The sequence below is a fragment of the Paramormyrops kingsleyae genome, chromosome 24 (assembly GCF_048594095.1).
Source record: "Paramormyrops kingsleyae isolate MSU_618 chromosome 24, PKINGS_0.4, whole genome shotgun sequence".
Lineage (NCBI taxonomy): Eukaryota > Metazoa > Chordata > Actinopteri > Osteoglossiformes > Mormyridae > Paramormyrops > Paramormyrops kingsleyae.
This window is the reverse complement of record NC_132820.1, coordinates 5,775,517-5,802,631: the sequence shown is the minus strand read 5'-3', so window position 1 is coordinate 5,802,631 and position 27,115 is coordinate 5,775,517. Positions and strand designations below refer to the sequence as shown.

The window sequence follows — 27,115 nt, the reverse complement described above, 5'->3', positions numbered from 1 at the left end:
CAACCAGGTGCACGCGCATGCTAATCTGCAGTGCAAATAAGCTGCATTGTAGACTAAATTGTATAATAGCCATATTTATTGCATCCGTTTTTAAAGAATGGAAAATGAGCACTACTGCATAATATTAGAGCTGATCCGCATGGAGTCGCTGTGTGTGAAAGGGAAAGCTAGAGCAGATGCAACACCAATGCAAAGTGAGATGCACAAAAGAGCAATGAGAATTCACATTGCCCGCCCTGCACTTATGTCACCATTATTGACCAACCGAACTATTCGTGCTCTGCTCTCTTCCTGCAACAATAGAGGGCGGGGCGAAGCGACGACACGACGCGACAGGTTCCCCAAGTCAGTTGCAGGATCCCGCAACGCCATTGGTCAACCGTCCTGTCAGTCACCGCGCTGTCTGTGTCACGGTAGGTTGGCACAGGCGCTATATGGACTGTGGGTGGAATCAATACTCATCGAGGCTTCGCTGTTTTTCACATTCCGCTGCTCCTTTCATCATGCCAGTGTCACCCGTACTGCGTGGTTTCAACGTGCATCTTTCGTGATAAACGGAAATTGGCAGCACTTAAAATGGCATGCAGTTAATTGGAAACGAGATTAATTGTCTCCGATTTGCTGCATATCGTCGCCCCGCGATATTTGCCTGATAGTAAGTCAAGGGTTAGGTGCATGTGCATATTTTCCATTTGCTTTATTTTTTAAGGATCGCGCGTGGCTTTTTTGGAAATTAGATATTTATTGGCACACTTGCCGTGCTGATTGCTGCCGGGGGGAGAAACATGGGTTTACCCGCACTGGAGTTCAGTGACTGCTATCTGGACAGTCCGCAGTTCAGGGAGAGGTTGAAATCGCATGAACTGGAGCTGGAGAAGACGAACAAGTTCATCAAGGAGCTGATCAAAGATGGCAAGGCGCTCATCCAGGCACTTAAAAGTAAGACGTTTATGCTCCTATTCTTTTTAGTGACACGCCAGCGGCGTTAGATTCTTGTAATTGTCCGGTTATGTTGATTGTTATACAGCAGTGCTCATGTGTAAGATGACACATCTTAGTCGGCAAATCGTCTAAACACACAGAAGCCATCAATCCGCTAGTAAATCAGTGTATGTCTCCTGTTGTCACTGGTGACTCATAATCGTATGCCTTGGTATTTCCCATGCATCTTTGACTCATCGATGACTTTAAGGTGCTTCCCGATCGGCGTTATCGCGTTTCTGTCCACTTGTCACTCGATGTTGATAAACCAGAATGGTGGACCGTTCGTGACAGATTCTGCTAGTCCCTGCGGTCTTTATGACCAACCGGGGATGAACTATGATCAATGCTGACTGACAGAAAATGTGCTGATCAAGAAGTAGACAGAATGATTAACTGTGCACGGTCTTGCGGACATTCCTTATAGCATAAAAGAAAAGCCTTTATCATTCTGTTGTCACAAGTGTCTGACCATCTGATCCTCCAGAATAAGAAGTGCCGAGAATCGGCGACATAGCAACGATAGACCCGCCCCTTTGCGTGAAACACGTTCCCTTTATAAAGACAAATGCAGAGTTTGTTTGCAGCGGGAGCAAAGCATTATAAAGGACGGTGTGAAGCACTGGAATGAGGACCGAGGGAACCTGAGGCAGTAGAGTCCCCATCCCTGCCTTCGCGGCAAGCTGACAAATGGCAGCAAAACCAACTTCACTCGATGATGGAGCATCCAGGACACTATTGCCATTTGTACAATGAGTATCAGAAAGTAGCCCTGAAAGTACCCCTGTACATGAGTTTAATTGCAATGTCTCGGGACAGCATTACCTGTTTTTTTTCTCTCCAAATGCACGACAAATGATATATATATATATATATATATATATATATATATATATATATATATATATATATATATATATACATTTTGAACTGTTACCGTGTCGCTACTTAATAACTACCTTCACGTTCCCCTTTTATCAATATGTCTTTGTGCACTTTGTGGGATTTCGGTTTTTTTTTTTTTTAATTTTTGACGCTTGTTCCTCTTTAACTTTAGTGAGGTGTAAATTACCCCCCCCCCCACACACACACACACACACGCGCGCAGTTTTGCTGCCTTTTGATTAAAGGCTGTCGTTTGATCCTTGTGTAACCCTAAATCTATCCGCAATTCTCCCGCATGATAAGTTGCAGTTACAGTGAGGTTTCGTTGGGAAGATTAAAATTGTGCATGTGACTGACTTACTGCGCGCCTGATAAGAAACTCTTGGATCCTGAATCTACGGAGTGGGCGTGGCTCCAGCAGTGACAAAGGTCAAGGCTAGGAAGATGCAGGCTACGAGGTGGTGTGAAATATGGAATTATTCAAAGTTTAATCCGTGCCAGTTCAGCTGCAGGACTGGGGCCGTATTCACTTCATCGTCCCTGGACTCTGGTCCAATGACTCCAAAAAGAGGAACCTGTGACTCAGGCAGGACGCAGATCTTTTGAAAGATGGGTCTTTCACTTCTGTATCTGCATTCTATGTAAAGCCAATTTTATAATTCTATTTTTATCTATGGTTATGTGTTTATTGAGCATTTAATATGTTCTGAGCCTTTTCTTCTCATTGGTTTTTAGCAATAGCATTGCTAATTGTTTCTCTACCTTTATCTCTCCTTCAGCTTTTGCCTGGTGAGCCAGTGCACACCGTCGCACATCTGGCGTCTCCTCAAAGCCTGAAGTGTCCTCTTTAAGGAACAGCAGGACTTAATAGGGCGGCTTGTGTCAGATATGAGCAAAAATACGATGCCCTCTGCTGTGGCCAGAAATGAATTTCTGCTTCTTAAGAGGATGCATACAGGCCAGTAGAGGAGTCTCACAGTGATGGTCAGGGGGGGAAATGTCTCTGCAGCAAAACCAGTCAAGTGAGCAATATTCAAATCGCATGAGAGATCGTGCTGTTGTACCCTTGAGTGATGTACTTAACCTGAGTATCTCCTAAAATATAGTCATCTGTTGGTGCGGTGTATGAGTCTGTGCCTGTGATTGGAAGGTTGCTGGTTTGGTTCGGCTCAATTCTATTCTATTCTGTTAGTATAGTGCATTTTCACAGCATTTCATTGTCTCAAACCGCTTCACATTATCCCTTCCCAAAGCCCCATGAGGTTGCTGGTTCAAATCCCGTGGACGACAAAGTGAACTCACCATTGGGCTCTTGAATGACACCCATAACCTGAATCGCTCCAGGGAGCGGCTGCCTCTGCTTTCTCATCCGTCCCTCGCTTTGGATAAGAGCATGTGCTGCATAAATAAAGGTGCATGTATAGAGGCAATGCAGAGGGAGGAGAGGCTGCCCGACTGGCTGCATGACTTCACATCTGCCTTGGGACTCTTGTAGGAGGCGGCTTGTGGCTCCGTTCCCATTCTTTGTCTTATTTATTCCTTCAGTCTCAGCCCCACCCATGGAGAAAAACCTCCCTTCATTTTAAAAATAGACCCTGCCTCTCAGTAATAGTCACACAGAGAATGCCATCATAGACAGGCATAGACCTTAAGGGGGTTTCTTTTGACTGATTTCTTGTAAAATTGAGGGTTTCTCTGTGCCTAAGACATCCATCTAGTATGGTGTTGTGGGGGAACCAAGGAACCTATCAGAGACTGCATGAGGCAGGTGCATGTTCTGCACAGGATGCCAGTCAATGGTTGATTTTTAAGGGATGACAAGGCTCCACAGTTACCAAATATGGGGCTTAGAGGTGAATGCATCTAAATTCATATATTTTTTGTGTTACTGGCAGTTGGTGGCCAAATGCTTGTTTTCTGCATTTTGTACTTTCTTTTGTTCTTCGAACAAGAGCAGGTGTGTTGTGTGGTTTGGTTTGGGAATTGCCCCTTTGAAGGAACAAAAACACCTAAATCTACCACGGGAAACAAAAAAAACATTTTTTTCACATGTAATCTCCCATTTTTCTGCTTGTTCCTCCAATTAAGGAAGGGGGTGGGGCTTCTTTGACGAATCAGAATGCAAGCACGGTGTCCACGATTGTGTGAATATCTCCTCCTTTTATTTGTGCTCGAGTACAAGGCTATTCGGTTCCTGAAAGCTCCCCAGGCTGAATGCTGGAATAACATACACCATGGCATTCGTCCCAGGCTCTCCTGCTGCTCGTCATGTGTTATCTTTCGAGATCTGGGAGATTAAAACGGCGTGTTCTTGTCGTGTGGAGGCTTTAGCGGCAGCTAAAGACAGCCCAAACAAACGAGGCACTTCTCACAAACCTGACTTCCGCTCCCTGTGTGTGCAGTTTGCATGTTTTCCCTGCGTCGCGTGGCTTTTATTCCACAGTCCAAAGTCATAAATAAACTGTCGTGAAGTTGGACAGATGGATGAATAGATGGGTGGATGAATGAAACTATGTATCACATAGAAAATTAATAGTTACATTTTCCACTGACGGCTGTCATAGGCCTCTCAGCCGCACCCATCTGTCCTGCTAGGTAATGTCACAGTCGACCCAAATCCATGTTTTTACACCTTGTTGCCATTTGTTTTTTTCCACAGAAACAGGGCGTACTGGAAACCAGTCAAATGCCTTAATTGCCAGGGTCCTGCTGGTGTCCAGTATGCTTCTGGGACTGCTACACAGAATGGATCGGGAGCTTAAACATTACTTTGCAGTCGTCAGCGGCTCCGCTAGACTTGGGTGGTATCGGATTTGTCATACCGTTATATACTGCGTGGACATTATGTCGTAGTGAATAGTGTTTTGGCGGTATTTTCAAAAGCAACACTATTCAGGTTTTTTGAAATCCTCCGAGCATGAGGTGGTCCAAATATTTCAGAATACCACGGTATAACCAAAAACCTGTGGTAAACTGTATTAATGTAATACCGCCAAATCCTAGGGTCTGCAGCCGTTTTGCATGATTTCGCCGAGTGGAAACTAGGGGGCGCTGTCTCGGTGAAGGGATGTTTCTCCTTTTCTGCCCCTGGAACCTCGCATCTCATGCCTGAGTCTGGATCTCATCCACCCTGCACGCCTCACCTGATCCCATCTCACCTGATGGGGGGGGGGGGGCGCATGCCCGCCCTAGTGGAGAGGGACGTTCACGGCCTTGTCAGCCTGGTCTAGACTGACACACAAGCGGCCTGAGGCTGTGTCATAAACATATTTCATACCATTTACAGGCTCCTGTGATGTTTCAGTCCTGCCTGTGAGTTTTCTGGATTCTGCGCTGTCCCTTTAATTTCATCGGCTTGCAGCAGGGTGTCCATGCACCGCTTTGTTGTATTTATTTATTTATTTTCTGCCCTCCCCCCCCCCATTTTCGTCTGGATGGCCGCCCTGCTCTGGTCAGCCCCCCCCCCCCCACCCTCTGGGACGGCGGTGGTCCCAGCTGTCACCGGATCAGCCCCGCCATAAACCGGATGCGACAGATGGGGGTCCCCCCCAGCCCCCGAGAAATCGGGCCGGTTCCGGACGCTCGGTCATCAGCGTGGGGGGGTGGTATCTTTCCTGCCGCTTGCTTGGCCAGGCCGCTCTCCCTACCGTCTCGTTTTGCTCTTCTGCAACGGTTTTCCGTGACCATGTTCCGAAAAGAATCCCGGTCTGCCTCATCCGGCCCCCGCAACCCCTCGTTGTGTCGGCCCAGGAACCTTGGGGCCCCTCCGTCGTTTTAAATAACAGCCTTTGTTGTGCGATTTCTGATTTTGCTTTTTAGAGCATCTCCATTAGCTGAAAAGTGTCATGTAGCCTCCCTTTTGACAACAATGTCTTTTAGAGGATGCCGTTCAGTCTGTGCATGTGACCGTTATGTCTGACAAAATAACTTGATTTGGCAGGTGACAGGGGTTATGGCTTTGTGTGACATTGAAGGCGCTTGGGGCGGGCGGTTCGAGATTATGTACCCTGCAAGCGGCATGTACCCCCCGGCATCACACCCTGGCGTTGCATTTTAGCAACGCGACGAACGGCTGGCGGTTAGCAGAAGCCAGCTTAGATGTTTTCAGGGTCTCGCCTTCTCTTGCACGTCCATTAGGTCTGCAGAAGTGGCGACGCTGAATGTTTTTTCTACTTCTTGCACCTTATTCTAGGATGACCACACGGCACGTTTAAAAAAAGATCTCATCACACGTGGTTTTCGGCGCATAGTTTAACCATTCCGTCATCCTCTGTGTTCACGGGTTTTGGGCTAACTTGAGTGGCGGTGTATGGCTCAGCGGGTCAGACCTGTAAGCCTGTGCTCGGAAGGTCGCTGGTTCAATTCCCAGCATCCGCAGAATGATTTCCCCATTTGGCCCTTGTGCAATGCCCTCTGCCCCTAATTACTGTCTGACCCCGCCTTCTCAGTCGTTTGTCACTTTGGATAAAAGTGTCTACTAAAATAACTTGTATTCTTAATATTTTTAAGTGACCGTGTGTGAATGTGAATAGCAGGAGAAAAAATGAGCGGAGTCAGGAGAGTGAGTCACACTGTCCACCTGCCCCCCCCCTCTCCCACCAGTAAGTGTGCCCAGACCCTCAGGCCTAGTTTGGTTTGTTTTTTCTGTTTTTCTGTGTCTGTTTTCCCTTTACGAGCATGGTGGCCTTTTCGTCTTTCGCCGCCCTCTGCAGTAAACGCCCCTCCTCTCCCAGCTCCTGTCCGCCCCCCCCCCCCTCCCGATGCGTCTGTCTGATGCCAGCGATCAGGCCACGGCGTGTCACTGACAAGGCCCCTGCCAAAGCTGCAGCGTGTGGCTGGCTGGAGGGGCCGAATTTAGGGGGTTGGTGGGAAGGAGGAAGAAGAGGGGGGAGGAGGTGGCGAGCCCCCCCCCCCCCCCCCCCCCGGTGACCACAGAGCAGAGCTGAGTGAGCCGTGTGAGAGCATGGAGGCTGTTCCTGTCGTGCTTTCTTGGTCTGGCTTTTAATAGCCTGGCTCAGCTTTTGCAGGGTCTTGCTATGGCTGTCCAGGGCATATGTCATTTTGGAGGGAGATGCATGCTGCTTTGCTCCTCTTTTGTTATGTAAATATGATGTACAGTGCCTAACCTGCGCAGGCGGCCTCTCTCCGGGGGGGTGGGGGTTTCTCCTAACCGCTGGAATACTCCAGGACCCGTTATCAGAGGCTCGGAGCCCCTGCGGCCGCCCATCACCGTCTGCTCTGTCAGCCCCAGATAAGATGGGTGACCTGGTGGCTTTCGGGCAGTGTCACAAACATGCGCACATGCTCACTGCACGCCGAAACGTGCCATGGATCACACACGAGAATACTCCACCGTGTGTGTAATGAGGTGTTTTCACGCTTACATCAGCCCTCAGAATAATAAGAACAGCACACACACACACACACACACAGATATAGGTTTCTATATCTTTATGGGGACTCTCCATTCATTTCTATGGGCAAAACCCTAATCATAATAATGACGACTGTAACACCTACCCAGCCCTAACCTTAACCAAACCAAACAAAATGCATTTTTAGTTTCTTTTCATTGCAGTCACAGATTTAGAAAAAAAAAAAAAATGTACCCACAATGTCAAGATAAGAACAGGTTTTTATCACAATGTGGGGACATTTGGTCTCCGCAGTGTAATCTATACATGACCCAAACACAGATGCACGCTACCTTGATGTTAACTTGTAACTGTCATGTCATATGTTACTTTGCTGGTGGGGGGTTGGGGGGGTTGGAGTGGAGTTCAGAATAGTCTGCAGTGTGATCACCGTCCTCAGAGAGGCGCTGCTGAGGGCTGTACCTGGCTGATCGGAGCAGGAATCTAGTTTGGTGCATTGTGTCGGTCTGACCCCTAACAGTGGATTGTTATCACTAAACTAAACCCCAAAATTGAGGCAATTTGTTCGACATCCATTGCTTTTACATACTATGATTGCCATGTGTACGGTTACGTTTGCGGTATCTCTGTCTCGCTCCTCACTGCTCCTCACTTCTCCCTCCATCCTGCTTTTCCTCGCCAATTTATCCATCTCCCTCCACATGTCACAAGGAAAAAGGTGATGTGGAGTGATGTGGAGTTTCCCCCTGAGCGAATGTTGGCCGTCTTCCCCAATGTGACGTTCCTTAAATTCTGACTGCTGAGGGAACAGGGCGTAGAACAATTCTGGGCCTCCTAACAAAATACATTTATTGGCATCGGGCAATAAAATTCATCCATCCATCCACTTTCTGTAACCAGTTATCCTGTTAAGGGCTGCCGGGGGCCTATGGGTGGAAGGTAGGGAAACTGGCTACACTGATCATGTGACCTCCAGCGGAGGCATTTGGGGCCCAAGCCTCAACACTCCAGACTAAAAGCTCAAACTGCCTCCTTACATCATGCATCTACTATTCATAACCATTTTCCCAATACTGGGTCACTGTGAGGCATCATCCATCCATCCATCCAACTGCTTGTCCCATTCAGAACCGCGGGACATCCGGAACGTATCCCGGAGGCTACGGGCACAAAGGCAAGGCACAACCCAGGATGGGGCGCCAACCCCAGTAAAGTCCTGTGCCCCCTGAATCTGCCAGGGTCTCCACGGCCCTACAGCAGCCATGGCTGTAAGGTAGCTTTTAGGCCGGTTTTAGCAGGATGGCTTTTTGCAGCACGTTGCCCAAGTATCTCTGCTCACCATTAATTACCACTTTCTCGCACCTCACCGCATCGTGATCCGCCGCGATTAATGGCGTCTAACATGTCGCAGCCCCTTTGGTTTTCACCTCGGCTTAATTCCACGCCGCACAGAAAGCCAAAGGCACTCTGATGCTCCTCATTCCTGAGCGTTGGGTAGCTCTCTCCCAGTTACGCACTGAGCAGCCGGTGGGAGAAGCTCTAGAGAACAAAGCTGTTTTCTTTATATTTTTTTTTTTTTTAATTGAGGACAGCTTTTCGGAGAAGCTGTTTCTGGTCCCGGCGAACATCTGGATTGGCGGTGTGAGCTGATTCTGCGATGCGTCATCCTGACAGATTCACGTCGCTGCCACTTTTAGGCCCCACTGCATTTCCAGTGAAATGAAAAGGACCATGTGAGGCTTATCAAAATGGCGCCCCCTTCGGGGATCCCGTGCCCCTGCGTGGGCTGTCAACGATGTCATTCCATGCTCTCTATAAAGAAGAGGTTTCATGGCTTAATAGCTGTCAGGGTGTTGCAGTCATGCCTTCTCCTGCCTGTGTGCATATGAGAGAGTTTGAGATCATACTGGAAAGCAAGAACGTTGATTAGCCAGTCAGACCAGGAAGTATCTAGTGCATACCAAGCATTTAGCTCAAGGTTATTCGGTTATGTCACTACTAATTAATACACACGAGCTTATTAATTGTGCATAACCGGGACCTGTATACTCTGGTTTTACCAGTTGAAATAACGATTTACGATCTTGCAATATTAGCTTGGGCTAAAGTCCCTATAAATGGGCTTTTCTCCAAGGTCATCGCCTCCACGCTCCAGAATGTTCCTGTGCTTCGGTACCAAGATCTCCCTGGATCACCGACTCCTCTGTATGCGGAAAACACTTTGCGAACTCCTGCTGCGAGGCCGTTTTATGCCTTTCAGGAATAATTAGTGCTTATAGCTGAGAAGTGGGAGATGGAACAGAGGTCAAGTCAAGGTCTACGGGCGCGCAGGATCTGGATTGTAGAAGATATTTACGGACGCAAGACTTCCTGTTCTCTGGCCGGGAGCAGCGACAGGGAGGGTGGAACGATCCGTGTGGATTCTGCCCTGCGGCCTGTTCACCTTCTTGGAGTACATGTTCTTCGATGCCACCCTTTTGCAAGCGATTGTTCTTTTTTTGTTCATGACAGTGTTGCAGCACATCACTCTCTTCCTCAGCACTGTCAGGAAGCTGCCCCCCCCCACTTCCTCTGATGACACACGATTACAAAATTTAACCAGTGTAAACTGGGGGGGGGGAATGTTGCGCGCAAAAGACTGCGCAATAGTACTGAGCAAAATCAACCTTTCACCCAGAGACACATGCACTCTGACTTAATGAAAAAACAAACAGGTACAGTACTAATTACTTGTCACTCCAACAAATCAAGTAAGAAGCAATTAGGCTTGAGAAAGCTAGTGTGGTTTGACATTCTTAGGCAGTTAGTTCTGTGGCCTGTTTATATAGACATTCAAGCTACCGCTCGTCTAGTTAGGGGTTGGTCGATGCCTCATGAATGCTACATGGATGTCAGAAATATCTATGCAAGGAGACTGTTTGAGCTTTAAGTCTGCAGTGTTGAGTCTTGGGCCTCCAACGCCTACCTGCACCTTACAGAGTGGGGTCACATGATCAGTGTAGCCAGGTGTCATGTGATGAGATGCAAAGAGGAGAACCAAGGGAGATGGAGAAGAGGTGAGGGAGCGAGGGAGGGTCCTTGCGTTCAGCCTGGCTGTTCTTTGTTTTCCTCCCAGCCAGTCAGCTGGTTTTACTTTATTTTGTCACTGTAGGATGAAACATCCTGCGCTTCACCCCTCCCCCCGCCCCCGCCCCACCGAGTGTTTCCAAATGCTGTGCTGTGTGTGTGTGTTAATGCGCACACTTTAACAAGGGCCTTTGTGGGACGCACCCTTTGTTTTTTGTGGTCTCAGCCCGTCATTGTTAAAATCTGTGCTCTCGGCTTCCAGAACTTTCCGCCTTTGACGGGGCTCCAGTTCCGAGGGGGGGGGGGAGTTAAAAATGGCCCGTAGTTGCGGCGTGTTGCTTTTCTACGCTCTCTCTGCATTTTGGACTGGGGAGTGGGGGCGGGGGGGCGTTTCCCCTAGTGTCCAGGCACTGAGGTGGGAGCTGGAAGTAGCAGGCCGGGCTTGCAGCGTTTACAGGCGTGGCCGGGACCCCTTGCCCCTTATTCAGAGCTTGAACCAAACCCCCCCCCCCGGCCCCACCCTGCTCCCAGGCTCCACGCTGACACATGCAGATGTGATGAAAGGCAGCTGTCCGCGGCAACAAAGGGAGCAGTTTCTGGTGCACGTTGCGCCTTGCGCTCTCTCCCATTCCCCGAGTATTGTCTGCGACGGCCTTGTCTCTGTGTTGAACATGCAGACAGACGAGGCAACGATTGTGAATTACGTGCCTCGGGAGAACTGGAATCCACGCAGTGCAACGTAAATGTGGAGACCTGAGGGTGCTGACAGTGCTTCCCTTCTGATGTGCAGCTGGGTACTTGTTACCCTTCTTGGAACATAGTTGTTCCATCTGTACTCCTAAACCCAGTCGTCTGTCCTCCCCAGTTGACAGGCCCTGCTCTGAATCCATCGTATCGCTCACTCCCCTTCTGCTTCTTGTCTGTGGTCTTCCACTCTTATGGCTCAGCTCACATCACTGTTCACATCCTCCTCCTCTGACCTCCACCTCTTATGGCTCAGCTCACATCACTGTTCACATCCTCCTCCTCTGACCTCCACCTCTTATGGCTCAGCTCACATCACTGTTCACATCACTGTTCACATCCTCCTCCTCTGACCTCCACCTCTTATGGCTCAGCTCACATCACTGTTCACATCCTCCTCCTCTGACCTCCACCTCTTATGGCTCAGCTCACATCACTGTTCACATCACTGTTCACATCCTCCTCCTCTGACCTCCACTTTCCGCAGCGGTGCCGGGGCCAAGGGCCCCGCCGTAGAGCAGAAAGCAGCGACGCTTACCCGTAGAGGTAATCACAGGCCATGCTTGAGGAGCATGAGGGGTGCTTTGTGTTGTCCCACCATTGGGGACAGCTGAGCCTCGTTACTGGCTTTCTGGCAACTCGAAGAATGGTGGGGTTACTGCAGGTCATCTGTGGTCTGTTTTCCCCATTCCTGTCTACAAGAAACTTTTAGCCCTGGGACCCTATATTTACCATTATTAGATGTATACACATATTTTTGACCTGTTACATCTATTTAAAAAGCTTGTTTTCATATATGCCATAATGTATCAGTTACCCGCTAAATTTGTTAATACCAAAGATGTCACCTGACAAGCCGAATGTTTATTAATGCCACATTCATGCACCTGTGTTAAGGACATTTATCTTGCTCCTTTCACCGGGCACCTGTTCTGTGGTTCATGCCGGACTTATCTTTCAAAGATCACGAGCTGTGGACACTCAAAATCTCTTGAGGAAGTGTTCAGCTTCAGTAGCGCCTAAATCTAGATTTTGATCAAACACATCCAGGATTGTCAATTCTGGTCAGATGGCTGACATGAGATTTTCGATTCAAGACAAGACAAGTTCAAGACACTTTTGCATGTATGTAACAGTTTTATTACTTTGTAAATATCCTGTAAGGTTTTGATGTAGGTCATTTTAGGCTTATAATAGAGCAATATAGATTTGGTTTCTTGCATGAGTCTGAAACCATGAGTGTCACCCCAGGTGCGTGAGAGATGGCAATCCTGCACAGCAAACATCTACTTTATAAGAAGTGTGGGTAGAGACTGCAACACAGTTCGAAGTTTGGGGATTTCCTGGTTGTGGTGAGAAGTGCTCATGAGCTGAGGTAAATATAGCTCTTGCATGGTACTCATAATAATTTTAAAAAGTGCAGCACAAGTTTAATCAGCCTGCCTGCTATCAGCGCATAATGTGAAATTATGCATGAATATATATATATAATATTGCTGCTGTTATTTTAACCTGCAGGTTCCCCGTGTCACTTTAATTAAATGAGGTGAATAATGACCTTTCTCGCAACTTCTTGGTCGTTCTCTTTCAGTTTTGGTTTGTTTAGCTCTGGTCCGCTGCTGGGCCGACGTCCTGTTTGCGCGCGGTGGCAGGAAGCGCGCCGTTTTTTGCGGACGGCTGTCTGGCGGCTCTGCCTTGCGCGCTGGGCCGCATCGCCGAGCCTCTAATGTCCCGTTTAGCTGCGTCACTATCTTGCCTCTTCTGGTTCAGAAGTAAAAAAAACTTAAACAATCGCCCCTCACTTAACCTTTGTTCGTTTACCGGGACCGTGGTTCTTTTTATTTGGCCCGAACGAGGTTACGGAAAACTGTATCTTCGGTCCTGGGTCGACTGGCGAGCGTGGTGTAATTCATGGTAACCTTTTTGTGGTCCCTATTGTGTCCACATGTATTTTAAATATGCGGGGGTGCCTTTAACCACAATACAGTGGTACCTCGGTTTTCGAACTTAATCCGTTCTGGACTCCGGATCGAATCCTAAAAAGTTCGAGTTCTGATCGAATTTTTCCCATAAGAAATAATGGAAAACCAATTAATTGGTCCCCGGCCCCCTAAAATTACACCTAAATATGTTTTTTTTTTAGCATTTAAACACAAAATTAACAGGATAAAACAAGAAGAGCATTTTTTTTCTTAATGGCTTCCAAAACGATAAAGATCTTATCCCAACATTACCCCTGTCTTGCCCCGATCGTCCGCTCCTTCCGTGTGCCACGCCCCCTCATTAACCTCGTGTGGGATCCCCATGTGATCAGCTGTTTCTGGTTGTTGTCATTAGTCCTCTGTATTAAGTCCGCGTTTCAGTTTGTTTCCCCAGTCCGGTCATTGGGTGCGTTCCACTTGCTTACAGCGCTGGCTTACAGCGCTGGCTTAAAGCAACGCATTCTGATCCTGATGCAATGCATTACGGTTAGATGCATTGCGACCTCTCACCCGGCTGCATAAACTGGAACCGCCTCCGTGACGACACACCTTTGCCCTTATTGGCTGAAGAGTTTAGTTACATGCATGACGTTTGTATCCCAGGCAGTTCCAATGCGTAATCTGCTATTTCTTTCGAATATCACGTGAAGCAGTGAGAACTGGTTTTCAGTTAATTTACCTGGTAAAATAAAGTTTAAATAAATGACATAAATGCTCTAATAGTACACATAAGTTAGTGGTTTATTTATTGTTAGTTACTGTAATGTTGCGCTGCTTTATTTGGTTAATCGTCCACTCTGTGAAAAAGGCATTCAAGTAAGAATTGCATTGTAGCATGACTCATTTCCTGGCGCGTACAATTTATATTAGGTCAGCGTTCACGGTTCGACTTCTGATATTCAGATCGAGTTCTAGGTCAAACTGGTTCGTTTGACTTTAAAGAAATCCGAGTTCTAATGAGTTCGAGAACCGAGGTACCACTGTATTGATTAACTATTTATACACTTTTGTTGCGTATTTAAAGCCGTATTTGCTGTCACTTGGAATACAAAAGACTGGCTATGTAAAACGAAGCTGTTTTTATTTTAAGAGAAAGCGTTCGGCTCTGACAGTAAAGTACGTGTTTGGTAAAATTTTTGTAACATTGTTTTTTTATTGTGATCTCCTTCCCAGGAGCTTGGTTCATATTGCGTTCTTCTGTCCGCCGCATTGCGTGTCGGTGAGGGACCGTGTCGTAATACTCCGGTTTTGAAAAGGCCTTTTAAGCACACAGTGCTGTAAATGACGCTTTATGTCCGCGGACGTCTTGCGGCTCCGATGTAAAGCGAGGTGCTTTGTGCGACACGGACGTATTCCGCCCCCCCCGTCATTAAAGATCCCCTTTGTGTGCCTATGTGGCGCTGGGAGCCTTCCAGCCCGGGAAGTGCAGCGGACCGAGCAGGAAAGACCAGGGGCGGGGATGGCCCGCTTGGATCGAGGGGGAGGCCAGCCGACACTAAGCCGATTGTGTTGGTCCCCATGCTGGAAATCTTGCATGCAAAACGTCCGCGCACATACACACTGAAGGAGCCTATAGCGGTCATCTGTGCATTATTTTCCCAGAAACTCCTGCAGGTGCCTGCGCATGGGTGTCCTCTCAGTCCAAAATCGTGTTTTCTTGCCCAACAGGAGTATGAGAGGAAGTGGGTAAAGCCTCATGTCCTTTGTGACTGTAGTGTAGTTAAAGAAGTGATTTATAGCACCTTTGCAATCTGTGTGCTGGCAGCCGGGGCTGTTTTCCTGTACTGGGACAGGAATACAGCAATGGTACGTCCTGTTTTTGAGGATTCCGTAGGCCGGCCGTTCGGAAGGAGCTGCGCGATCCGGATGTTTTGTAGGCCGTCTTCCACATTCAGTGATCACCCAGGTGAGGGGAGCTGACAGGGCCTCCTGCTCCAGGAGGTTCCCCGTGTGTGATAAGCAGGACCGGAGAAAGGATTAGGAAAGCATCTCCGGGAAAAGAGAACTGGATGTGACCAACCTTCCCTTCTCAGTTGTGCTGAAGTTGAACCATGCAGTCAGATCTACCCAAAAGTTGTGATTTTATTTGCTGGTCGTGCAGTTTTATCCAGACCTGTTCTAAACCATTCACATTCTCCTTTAAATGGATGTTTGTCACTGGAACAGCTCAGATCAAATTGCTTTGTTTGAGGGTAGCAGGATAGCCACCTTGTCCAGCTCTTCTTTTTTGCCCAGTTTGCATGTTCAGTGGACAGTCTGGGTAGCAGTTCCTTGTCTCATGAGCCACTAAGTGGCTGATATTATGATCAAGGCAGATACTGACCTTGGTTCTGGGTTTCACTGTTAACCGCAGGTTCCATTATAATCTTGTCATGCATTTGCACAGCCTGAGCCAGCGTTACCTAGCGTGTTCCTTAGCGCCAGTGTCTGTCGTGTACTGGGCTGCACATTCGGTTCCTGATGTCGGTGTCGAACTCTCCCCCTGAGGTTAACCCCCACTGAAAGAGTCCCCAAGGCAAGAGAAATAAGACGCAGTTTCTCTGTAAATGCATAACAAGCTGCACAAGTGTTATTGATGCTTTATAGCATTATATTTTTAACAAGCTCTAAAGGACTTATTTCACTGTGTATATGGAGCGGAGAGATTAATTGACCGTGACTTGCTGGAGTTGCTGGTTTATTGCGGTGTTAAGCTACATTAATTCCAGCATGTTTCACATACAGACCAGACTGTGTAGTGGACTACCATCCATTGACTGATATTTTTCTGTTTTTTCTTTTTTTGTATTTTCTGTATTTATTTCATGACGCATTTTAGCAGTGTGCTGCTTATAATCCGCATGACCCGTACGTTCTGGGTGTGAAATTCAAGGTGTGTTACTGTGACAAATGTTCGGGTGGATAATCGAGTTGTTTTTTTGAAACCTTTGCACATTTTGAGCATTTTAAAACTTAAGCACTGGACTTCTTTTCCCTCAGACTCAAAACCCAGAGAGACATCTGGGGAGTGAATAATAGCCATACAAGCGTCCACCGTTTGGGCCTAAATGCTCATGGTTCTTGTTTTTTTTATGTATTGCACAGATCTGTCCGCTGCGAAGAGAAAGTTTGCACAGTCCCTGAATGAGTACAAGTTCCAGTGCATTGGGGATGCCGAGACGGACGACGAGATGTGCATCGGTGAGCAACTGGGTCACTGGCAGTGCCCTGTTTGGTCCGAGTGGCATAGTGTCCCCCAGAGCCCCGCCATGCTATGCCATTTTGCAGCGTTTTGAGCCACATTCTTCCACAAGAAACCCGACAAAAATGGCGGTCTTCCTTGCATAAAGAGTTGGTAGCGCTTCAGCCCTGGTGCATTGGCTCCAAGTTGACCTGCAAGATGCTTGTCAGATTAATAGTAACTAAACCATAGGGACCACGTGATGAACATCACATGGAACCTGAAATATGGACCTTTGGTGAAAGCCACATCCTGTTAGTGCTGTGCTAGATATTATAGTCAGGAGGACACCTTGATTTTGAAATCTATTTTGTTCTTAAATCGCTTTGAGGTTCCTGCTTCATCCAGTTATGATTTCCTTCTTATATTTGTTGCTTGTTGGTTTGTGATGGGAAGACATCGAGCTGGCATTTGAAGTGCAAAAGGCTCTTCATTTTATTGTAGTTATAAACCCACAATGATAAGCCTGTTATCTCCCATTTCTGGTACAGCAGCCCTTTGGCAAATGGAAAAATAAGTTGAATAATAATTTGTGTGGGAGGTTTTATGGCTGCCCAGAGTCGACGCTTTGAGACGTGGTATTCACAGGCTTGCCAAGTGGCGTAATTGTTCCCTCTGTGACACTCAGCAAAGTCGCTCCAGGAATTCGCAGCTGTCCTCAAGAACATGGAGGACGAGAGGTCAAGGATGGTGAGTAGTTCCACGTGCTCCTGGCTGATGGTGGATGCGGAAGGAGGAATGTTTTCAGTCACTTGTCACTGGGTTCATTTCACCAAAGCGGCTTTCAGGTCAGCACAGATAATCAGTGCATCATGCAGACAGAGTGAAAGTGCACACAGACGTGCACGAGTCAGTGCTTTAGAACTTTGTGTCACTGTAGATCTGCACGCGGGGGTGGAGGAGTCTGTGTGACGGCTTCTGTCTTCTTCAGGTCGAAAATGCCAGCGAGGTTCTGATCACTCCACTGGAGAAGTTCCGGAAAGAGCAGATTGGGGCTGCCAAGGTAACCCCCCTCCCATCTATCATTCAGTGGCATGGCAATTTTGTCCAGAAAACATGAAGTATATCATCTAATACTGGTACCTATGTACTCATCTGATTACCAGAGAACTTTAAAGGACATCTAGTATTATTTTGCTTAATATTTGTCTTCCAGTTTATTTTTTAAAAGTACAAACATCTTTTTTTTTTTATTAAAGCATGATGCTACAGTTCAAGACCCTGCAGTTTATAACGCCTGTGCTCTATGATGTTGTGGTGCCACCCTCTGGCTGGCAAGTGTATTGCACCTTAATTTAGTCAAAGTTTAAGATCTTTGAGAGCAGTCGAGCTTTGTTGCTTTTTGAAAGCGGAAGTGGTGTCACGAACTGAAACACAGTGGTGTATTAATTGCTCTAGCAGTGTCTAATCAGTTTGATTGGTATTTGCCATGCTGGACTAGCTAAATATGAGTGGTCTTTCCCAGAATCAGCGTGTTCATGGTGGCGTTTTTTGGAAAGCTTTGATTTGACAAAGTTTCTTATATAAACCTTTGACTACTGTCACTCTGTTCAGTGGGAAAATTCACGGCAGAATTTCACTAACTTCTGCCTTTGACAAGCTGGCATTGAATAGATATTGTGCTAATCCCTTTTGGATAATCAGCTCGTTCCATAGCTCTGAAACTGTGACACTTAGTATTTAGAAAGAACATGATGTAATGATAATAAAATTAGTATGTGAGGCTTTGAGTAGTACAGTATATTTTTAAATCTTAGTAATATGTGCAGAGGCGGACATTTCAGGACCAGAAAGTACAAATCCAGACCAAGTTTTTGTTTCAACCCACCAGTTAAGTATAAGGAGTCACTGACACAGAGTACTCAACTGGTTGCTTGAAACAAAAATGTGGTCTGCATTTTTACTTTCTGGACCTGAAATGTCCACCTCTGAATATGAGTTTCAAAATTTTACCAGGAGGTGGTGCAGTGGTTAGCATTGTTGCCTCACACCTCTGGGATCTGGGTTCAAGTCTCTACTAGGGTTGTATGTGTTGTGTATGGATGTTCTCCCTGTGTCATCATGGGGTTTCCTCCGGGTACTCCAGTTTCCCCCCCAAAAAAATAAAACATGCTGAGGTTAATTGGAGTTACCGAATTGCCCATAGGTGTACATATGTGAGTAAATGGTGTGTGAATGTGCCCTGCGATGGGTTGGTGCCCCATCATGGGTTGTTCCCTGCCTTGTGCTCATAGGCTCTAGACCCCTCTACCCCCCTGAATAGGACAAGCGGTTACAGAAAACGGATGGATGGAAATTTTAGCAGCTGACTGAGATCTGGCTGTGCTGTGCCTTTTATATTTTGGGGTGGGTTGGTGGATCTGGACTGATCCCCAAAGCTCGATTCTCGCGCAGAGTCACACTGACATCCAGCTATAGCAGGAGATGCCTTCAGAGACTCTTGGGCTGACCTGTGTGCAGCGCCCCAAGTTGGGAGCTGCAGTGTTTGGGTGCTGACCGTTGACCAGAAGACATCTCTCTCTCTCACACCTGTCACAGGAGGCCAAGAAGAAATATGACAAGGAGACTGAGAAGTACTGTGGGACCTTAGAGAAGCACCTGAGCTTGTCTTCAAAGAAGAAGGAGACCCAGTTACTTGAGGTGAACCAGTGTCTTCCTGTGTACCCTTTAAGTATCCTTGGCCAGTACCACATAACAAGGATTCAAGTCTGTGATCTTGAGCAGCAATGCAGAGATTTTGAGATCTAACTTTAAAAATACCCGCTTCACTCCTGTCTAGGGCATAGACCTGGCAGGTTTTGATGCCATATGGCTTTCACAGTAGCAAGGTCTACTGCACAGGTGTGTGTTTTTATCATGGGGGGGCTCCGTCACACCTTAAGGAAAAATGCATTAATTTGAATTTAGTTAACAGTCTTGATTGTAAATCGTGTTCCTTCTCACCTTGGTTATTAATTGCGACTGTAACCACATACTGTGCAGCAGGCTGGTTTATTGCTGTGATTCTGGTGGGGAATCCCCGATGGCTATGAATGTTGAGCATGTCAGGGCTATGCTTCAAAGGCGACAGGTTTTTCCGTGGCCCTTACAATCAGGTGAATCTTGTCAATGGGCTAAATATCGTGCTGAGATGATATTTCAGTGCAAATGGAGACCACAGAATGCAAGTAAATTGTACAGGTATGAATCTTGATATAACTTACAATTGATTAATTCGGGGGGGTCTCCAATTCCGGTCCTGGAGAGCTACTATCCAGTAGGTTTTCTATCCTACCTGGCTTCTGATGAACCACACCTGCTCCTGGTATTTACCTGAGAACTAGTGTGGCTCATCAGAAGCCAGGTAGGATAGAAAACCTACTGGATGGTAGCTCTCCAGGACCGGAGTTGGAGACCCCTGGATTAATTTAATAAAAGCTTTCCTGTGTTCAGGCCATTTTCTTCCCCTGTCTCAGCTTTGCGTCAGGACAACAGCGGCCTTTAACGTGGCCAGCTCTCCTGCCGTGAGGTCCCCGGGACTGAAGGCACTGTCCTTTGCCCCGCAGGCCGACACGCAGGTGGACCAGGTACGGCAGCATTTCTACGAGGTCTCCCTGGAGTACGTCTTCAAGGTGCAGGAGGTGCAGGAGCGCAAGATGTTCGAGTTTGTCGAACCGGTAGGCGCTGATCGACCCATTAATGCCTGTTAGATGCAGTCCTTCATTTTTGCATGTTCAGTAATGACTTTCCTGAGTTAATGTACAGATTTTATGCATGCGTTTATGTGAAATACTTTAAATTTACACCAGCAACACCTTTCCTGAGACAGACTCTTTTTGTAGATCTCATGATCCTGTCCTGTAATTAAGTTGATTAAATCAATGTCAAATATCAGAAAAACATGAATAAAAACAATGTATATTTTGTCACGGTTATGCACTTTGATTATTTTGAATATGAATTCACTCATCACCAGTTAGATGCTCTGAATAGATAATTTTGTGTGGATTTGTTACATTTCTCTTGCATCATTTTCTTACTCCAGAAATACTGTTTATCTGTTCATATATAAATGTTAATGAATGTAGTTTGTGTCAGGTGGGTTTTATCTGGATATAAGAATCGCTTTGTGTGAGACAAACAAAAGCAGCTCTCTCAAATGACTTCGCTGGTCTGGCAGTTCTACATTTTGTCTGAAAAAGACATAATTGCTATATGCAATGTCATCTGATTGGCCTTTATAGAGAGCTCCAATCAAACTATTTAGAATGAATATCAGCAGATGATAATCGGTGGCCAATGAATTGGAGCGTCCCTAATTGTACGTCATCCACAACATCGGTATTTGAGACCAGTCGAATTAAAGGTTGCTGATCAAGTAATTAAGACAAAAAATTGGCCGATTTAAATCGATCGGAGTGTCTGTCGTGTTATTGTGCCTTTGTTTTTTTCGCTCTCTCCTTGCAGTTGCTGGCTTTCCTTCAAGGGCTGTTCACCTACTACCATCATGGGTACGACTTGGCCAAAGATTTCAGCCACTTCAAGACAAACCTGACCATTAGCATTCAAAATGTAAGCGCTTCCTGGAAAACTTTGAAACATTTTGCTTTGATGCTCTTCGGCGCGTACTTTTCTGTCGAGGCGGGAAGATGATTTACTGTGATGGAAGTCAGGGTGAGATTGTTCTCTTGCGGAGTTCATCATGTACGCCGTCGTCTTATAATGGGATGAGTACCTACCTCAGTTCATCAGGTGATGATGATGATGATGTCTGTGTGTTCACGTTCAGACGAGGGATCGCTTTGAAAGCACACGGGCGGAGGTGGAGAGCCTAATGAAGAAGATGAAGGAAAGCCCACATGAGCACAAGAGCGTGCGACCCCAAACTATGGAGGGCTACCTGTTCATGCTAGAGAAGCGTAAGTGACAGCTTGTGGACTTCGGGGGTCACACAGCCTGCTCATCAGTCCCTGTGACTGGTGCTAACCCAGCTTCAAGGTCCGTTTTCAAACATGTCTCTTTTTTTTTTAGCTCGTGAGGAGTAGGTTGTAGCATCATTATGAGGATCATATGTTGAGATGCTTGATTTGAGTTTTGTTTGCTGTCCACTAGGGGTGAAATGGTTACTGGTATCGCTCTAAACCACGGGAAAATTCCCAGCAGTTAGTATTACCGTTTCAAATTTTAATTGTAAAACTGTGAATTATTACACTTTGAAAAACTCGCATTAAATACTGTCCAGCATCAACCGAAGTTAGCGACTGACTTTCAGACGAAGGTGTGCAGGCAGAGCATCCAACATGGGTTTGATTGGAGATTTTTAATGTTTTCATATGTTTACATAAGATATTGCCTGTGTTTTTGTTTTGTTTATGCAAACAAAAAGTATACGGTGCTGCCAAATTTATTTGTGGTTGTCAATATAAAACTTGATGAAATAATTTCAGTTTGTGTATCAGTACATTTTCAGCACATTTTAACACTCCACGATAATACTGGTTACCGTGATCATTTTGGTCACGATTACCGTGGTATTAAATTCTCGTGCCATTCCATCCCTGCTGTCCACATCAGAGGTGGGGCATGGTGTGCGGCGTGGTGGATGGCATGACCTATCTACCCATTTCTCCCGCAGGTTCCTTCGTGTCCACGTGGGTCAAATACTATTGCACTTACCACCGGGAGCCGAAGCGAGTCAGCATGGTGCTGTATGACCAGAAGACCGGGGGCAGAGTGGTAAGCTGGTGGACTTTTCTGGCCTCGCTGTGATCCTCTAATTCAGCCTTAATTCAGCCTCTGACTTGTCGTGGCGTCACCTTGCATGGTTTAGTGGTAGAGCTAACTCTCCATCACTACTCCCACGACTGCTCCCTACCCTGTGTCCCTCTCTATGTTCATTGGTCCGCCGGGCCTCCCAGTATGCGGGAGGTGCATTCCCCACACACCTCCTTCCCCCACCCCCGGGTCCTCCTGCTGCCCCATCGTGTGACTTTTATGAGCTTCTCTGCCTCAGCCTGAGTCCCCAGAATACCAGGATCTTGTCGCTAGTGGTGACGGAGATGCTGTAAAATCAGATTACATCATTAGGTGTGAGGGAGCTCTTTCTGCCGTCCCCCAGGACTCAGTGACGCACCCTGGTGGTGAAGTTTTGTACAGCGTTTCAGAACCACTGAATTTGGAAGCGCTCCTCTAGGCTGTAGTACTACTGCCCGGCCTCTATTATATGTGCATTAATCTTCTGTGGAAATTTACTGCAGTCATGCCAGCAGATCCATGCTGTATAGTCTTACAGATGAAAGTCAGTGGAAGACTTGCTTATTTTATTTTTAATCCAGGGAGAGGAGGACAGTTTCATTCTGAAGTGCTGCACACGGAGGAAGACGGAATCCATCGAGAAGAGGTTCTGCTTTGACCTGGAGGCCGCCGACCGGTGAGTGGGGGGAACATTTTTAAGCAGTGGCCACAAGATGGCGATCTTGAGGCAGCCAGGTAGCCTGGCTGCCTGTCGAGAAGGAGCAACTGTATGTAATGCAGATGCTGGGCAAGGATACCCTGAACAGCACTGGGCAAGGATACCCTGAACAGCACTGGGCAAGGATACCCTGAACAGCACTGGGCAAGGATACCCTGAACAGCACTGGGCAAGGATACCCTGAACAGCACTGGGCAAGGATACCCTGAACAGCACTGGGCAAGGATACCCTGAACAGCACTGGACAGTCCTTTTCAATGTCAAGTCTGCAGTAGACAGGTGAAGTGAGAGATGAGTCAGCCCCCTTCTGCTGGTTGGCATTGGCTGCCTGGAAGTTGCATATAATGGAGAGGTTTTGCGGGGGAGTGGGAATCGAGTGAGAAATCCCAGATGGGTTGCCTGATTGGCCGTCCCTCCGCCAAGGCCGCCTCCTCTCTCGCCCCGGGAGCCCCTCTCAGCCTGGCTGCTCGTGCCCAGTCTCGCTGTCACCGAGAAGACCGCCTCTCTCAGCCCTCCTCATTAATTCATGGGGTCTGTGCTTCCACATCCCCGGAAGGAGGCCCTTGAGCCGAGGGTGTCCTTCCAGCAGCACTTTGCATGTGCGCGCTAAAGCACCATCATCATTAATACTGGTATTATTCCTACAAATCAGGCTTGAATAGGCTGATCTGAGATAGAGATGGAAACACAGCCAGGATGTGGATGTTTCCAGTGGGGGGGGGGGGGGGCAAGCTGCTTGACCTTCTACATCCCCGTAACGCACTGTATAAAGTAGGTCTTCTGCATGTTAGCAGGGAGGGGGTGGTGGTTTAGCTCAGGCAGACTCACGCTACGCTCATTCAGGTCATAAAGCATCTGGTCATTTTAAGTATGACTCTGGTCGCCTGTCTGTCTCATCTTGAGGTCACCGAGTGAAGATCCACCCCCCAATCCCTGTGTCCTGTGGCTCTGTTCAGCATCCAGAAGAACCGGCTTTCACACATTGACGTGACGCGTGGCATCTGCCAGCGGGCCATAGACGCATCAATGTGTTTGTCGGATGAATATCCCTTTTTTGCCCATAGTGACTCAGTAATATGGCTTATTTGATGTGGTAACTGTATGAGGAGTCATCGACGTCTGTCGTAATGCGCCGCGAGCCCGAAGCAGAGTACACAGGCCTGTATAATTAATAATCTCTCCGCTAGAATGGAACCTGGCAACAAGCACCGCCTAGTCCCGGCGCAGAAACATCACGAGCCGGGCGCCACTCTGGCATGTGGGGAACTCCCACAGGCCCAAGGGCTAGAAAGGCGTGGCTGACTGGTGTCACGTGGTTAAACAGGCCTGGCAAATCGCACCAGAGCTCTGGGAGGTGCTGGGCTCTAACACATAACCTGCGTGGATGAAAGATGAATTATTTTACATAGGAGATAATCAAAAGAAACACTAATTTATAACAATGTGGAACCGCTCCTCTCGGAATTCATCACGTTGTGTGCTTGTGTGAGTAACGCATGTATATTTGCCGATAGCTGCCCTGTACAATAGCAATTGAGAGTCACTGAAATATCGGCGGGGTTTTATAATGTCCGTTTGTAGGACTCTCAGCACGAATCTGTGCTCCTCCTCTTTCTGGTTGGCTGGCACACAGCTCTGGGTACCTGTGCACCCACTCACACGTAGGTTGCCATTTCTGTATTGGTTCTGGAGTTTTCCAACATCTTTTTAATGCTGTTAGTGATTTCTAATCCACGCGGAACAAAAGCGACAAAGCTAAAAAATCAGCAATAACACAAAAAATATTTGGCAGATGTTACAAATGAATGTATGAATGATGTATGAATGATGAATGCTGCTGCCCATTGGGATATTTGGGGGAAAAAAAGTGGACTTTGTGTTCCCATAATGCCTTGCAAGGAGGGGCAGAGCTATGCTGAATTCAGTGCCAGATTGCCTTTAGTGAGAGCAAGTTAGATGTCAGTACCGTTGATGTATATGTGTGTGTGTGTGTGTATGTATGTATATATGTGTGTGTATATATATATATATGAGAGAATATTTGAGAGAATATTTATACTTTATATGTGATATTTTTAAACTAGTAAATACAAATGGAAAACAAAAATGTATGCCAAAAAATGTTTAATTAGGCTACTAGAAACATACATAATGTTTTTTTAAGTGTCTTTGAGGCATTTGCACTTCAATTTAATTATCTTCCAAGCGAGGATTCGCAAGAGGCGAATGCTTAAAATGCCCCACAGTGTTTCTCCCACTGGCAACATCGTCACTTAGACTTCATCATAATAGCAGCCCCTCATATATCACAAGATGTAGCGAGTGTGCAAGACAGCCCAAGCTGGTAACTCCCAAATCATCCATTGCTTTTTTTCATGACACTTGCGTTGTCTCGCACAATCGCGTGCGCTTTGTTTTGTAAGATTTTCCACTAAACGCTACTCCCACCTCTCAAAATGTAACTTTTACAAAGATTGCATATCGCTGTGCTACTGTTTGTCGTTAAAAGCGTAAAATATTTCCAGATCATCGCCCTCTTATCTGATGTTCTTACGCTCCTTCTTCTGCAAAGGGTTTGCACATGACGTCACAGCAGGCAGAAATCGCTGCACTCAGCCACTGAGTAGCAAAATTAAAAACTGAGTGGCAGCATAGCGTTCAGCTTGAATGCTTCTAAAAAACATCGAAAATGGGAAAAAGCTGTTGTGCAACTAATTGTTCAAATCGATTTAACAAGAAATAGGTATTATCTTTTTACAGTCTGGCAAAAACTAAATAAGTATCGGACATGGATTGGGCACATAAGGTCGATACCCGATCTGTCTAATAGGTCTGGACTGGTGCCAATTCCGATCCAATACGGATTATTACACATCTGTTAACACGTGCTGTCCTACAGGCCGGGAGTGATCACCATGCAGGCTTTGTCTGAGGATGACCGGAAGCTGTGGATGGAGGCCATGGATGGACTGGAGCCGGTAGGTGGCCTTAAGGAGAAACACTGCACCCCCCCCCCCCCCCCCCCCAGTGGACTGTCCACACTCCCTCTACCTGGAGAAGAGACCTTCCTGCTCTCGAAGCTCAGTGGCCCCCTTGTAATTCGTCCCAAAAATGTTTTCAGAAATGAAAGTTCTAATTAAAGACATGTGGAGTTTTTAGCATTTACAGGCATTTAACTGTGTGATGATTCTCGGCTGGTATGTTTCTGTGTACCGGACATGTGTTCAGTCTCCAGTCATGTAATACCGTGTAGCTAGAGCCTGAGCGCTGCTCCTGTTTGACTGCAGCTTGATTGAAAGAAATTGTTTAATTTTTGGCTTCAAAGTGAAATTTGCTCTTTTGCTTCCAGCAGGAATAATTTAAAAGACATAGAAACGTAACTGTAATTATGACTCCGCAGCTCTACCCGAAATGTTGGCGTTCTTGGCAGAGTGATTAATTCTGAAACAGGAATTGCTTTGGGTGTATGTTAATCTCGAAGTGTGACGGTTCTTAAGGAGTAGCCCTCAGCGCATACGTGTAGGGGGTATAAAATTGGACCACCCCCCCAGGCTTATGTAGATCAGGAGGTTTTTACTGGGAAATACAGATCGCTCTGTGAGGTAGGGGTTACCAGTGTATGTGAATCTCGTACCTCGGGCCTGGGGGGCAGCGAAATTGTGTGAAATCCATGCACATGTACACAACTGGGACTTAAAAGACCCCACATACTGAGCATACATGCTTTCCAAATAAGTGGACATATTTCCTTAATATCTGTGGGTTGTTCGACACTGACGAAACGAATGATTTACTCAAGATGTCATGATATTCATGTGCACCATGAATCAACGAGATGTAAACCAGCTGGGAAACGAAACTCATATTGTCGCCCCCCCCCCCCCGCCCCTGTCTTTAATAGGTTTATAATTCGAACAAGGACAACCAGAGTGATAGCAGTAAGTCACTTTTTGAAGTACCTTATTTTATGCCTTGCGTGTTATTAGACGTTTAAAAGTGCCGTAAGTGATGATGTGAAGCTGGGTGAGCTTGGTGAGTTTTATCATTATCAGTGTGTTCGTTTTGTGTTTGTTTGTTTTGTGTGTGTTTCTGTTTGTTTTGTGTGTGTTCGTTTTGTGTGTGTTTGTTTGTTTTGTGTGTGTTCGTTTTGTGTGTGTTTGTTTTGTGTGTGTTCGTTTTGTGTGTGTTCGTTTTGTGTGTGTTCGTTTCGTGTGTGTTCGTTTTGTGTGTGTTCATAATTCATGTTGTGCTTGTGGTTTGATGTTGGGGATTTTGTTTTGCCTGGGGGCAGGACCAGGTAGAACCTATTTTTAAAATTAAGATACAGCCTTATTTTTTTTTGTTAAGTTTAAGATTATGAATTATTTTTATGAGTGTTGATTTAATCTGCACTGTGTTTAATTTATTTATT

At 46.6% G+C, this 27,115-nt stretch overlaps 1 protein-coding gene across 3 annotated transcripts in view; it reads left to right on the top strand.

The window, feature by feature from the left end:
* The first annotated feature begins 455 nt into the window (after positions 1 to 455).
* The window catches only part of LOC111857455 (rho GTPase-activating protein 26), a 44,573-nt gene continuing 17,913 nt past the window's right edge, over positions 456 to 27,115 (top strand). The window contains exons 1-12 of one of the 3 annotated variants that reach the window (XM_023838354.2): positions 456 to 939; positions 16,118 to 16,213; positions 16,882 to 16,943; positions 17,185 to 17,256; positions 18,792 to 18,893; positions 19,799 to 19,909; positions 20,700 to 20,804; positions 21,022 to 21,151; positions 21,868 to 21,968; positions 22,568 to 22,662; positions 25,604 to 25,682; positions 26,606 to 26,642. In XM_023838354.2, coding sequence (XP_023694122.2) covers positions 786 to 939; positions 16,118 to 16,213; positions 16,882 to 16,943; positions 17,185 to 17,256; positions 18,792 to 18,893; positions 19,799 to 19,909; positions 20,700 to 20,804; positions 21,022 to 21,151; positions 21,868 to 21,968; positions 22,568 to 22,662; positions 25,604 to 25,682; positions 26,606 to 26,642 — 1,144 coding nt within the window. In that variant the 5' untranslated portion in view covers positions 456 to 785. Of the gene's footprint in view, positions 940 to 12,327; positions 12,427 to 16,117; positions 16,214 to 16,881; positions 16,944 to 17,184; positions 17,257 to 18,791; positions 18,894 to 19,798; positions 19,910 to 20,699; positions 20,805 to 21,021; positions 21,152 to 21,867; positions 21,969 to 22,567; positions 22,663 to 25,603; positions 25,683 to 26,605; positions 26,643 to 27,115 lie in introns of those variants that run through there. The other 2 variants (XM_023838353.2, XM_023838355.2) reach the window with 2 other exon arrangements.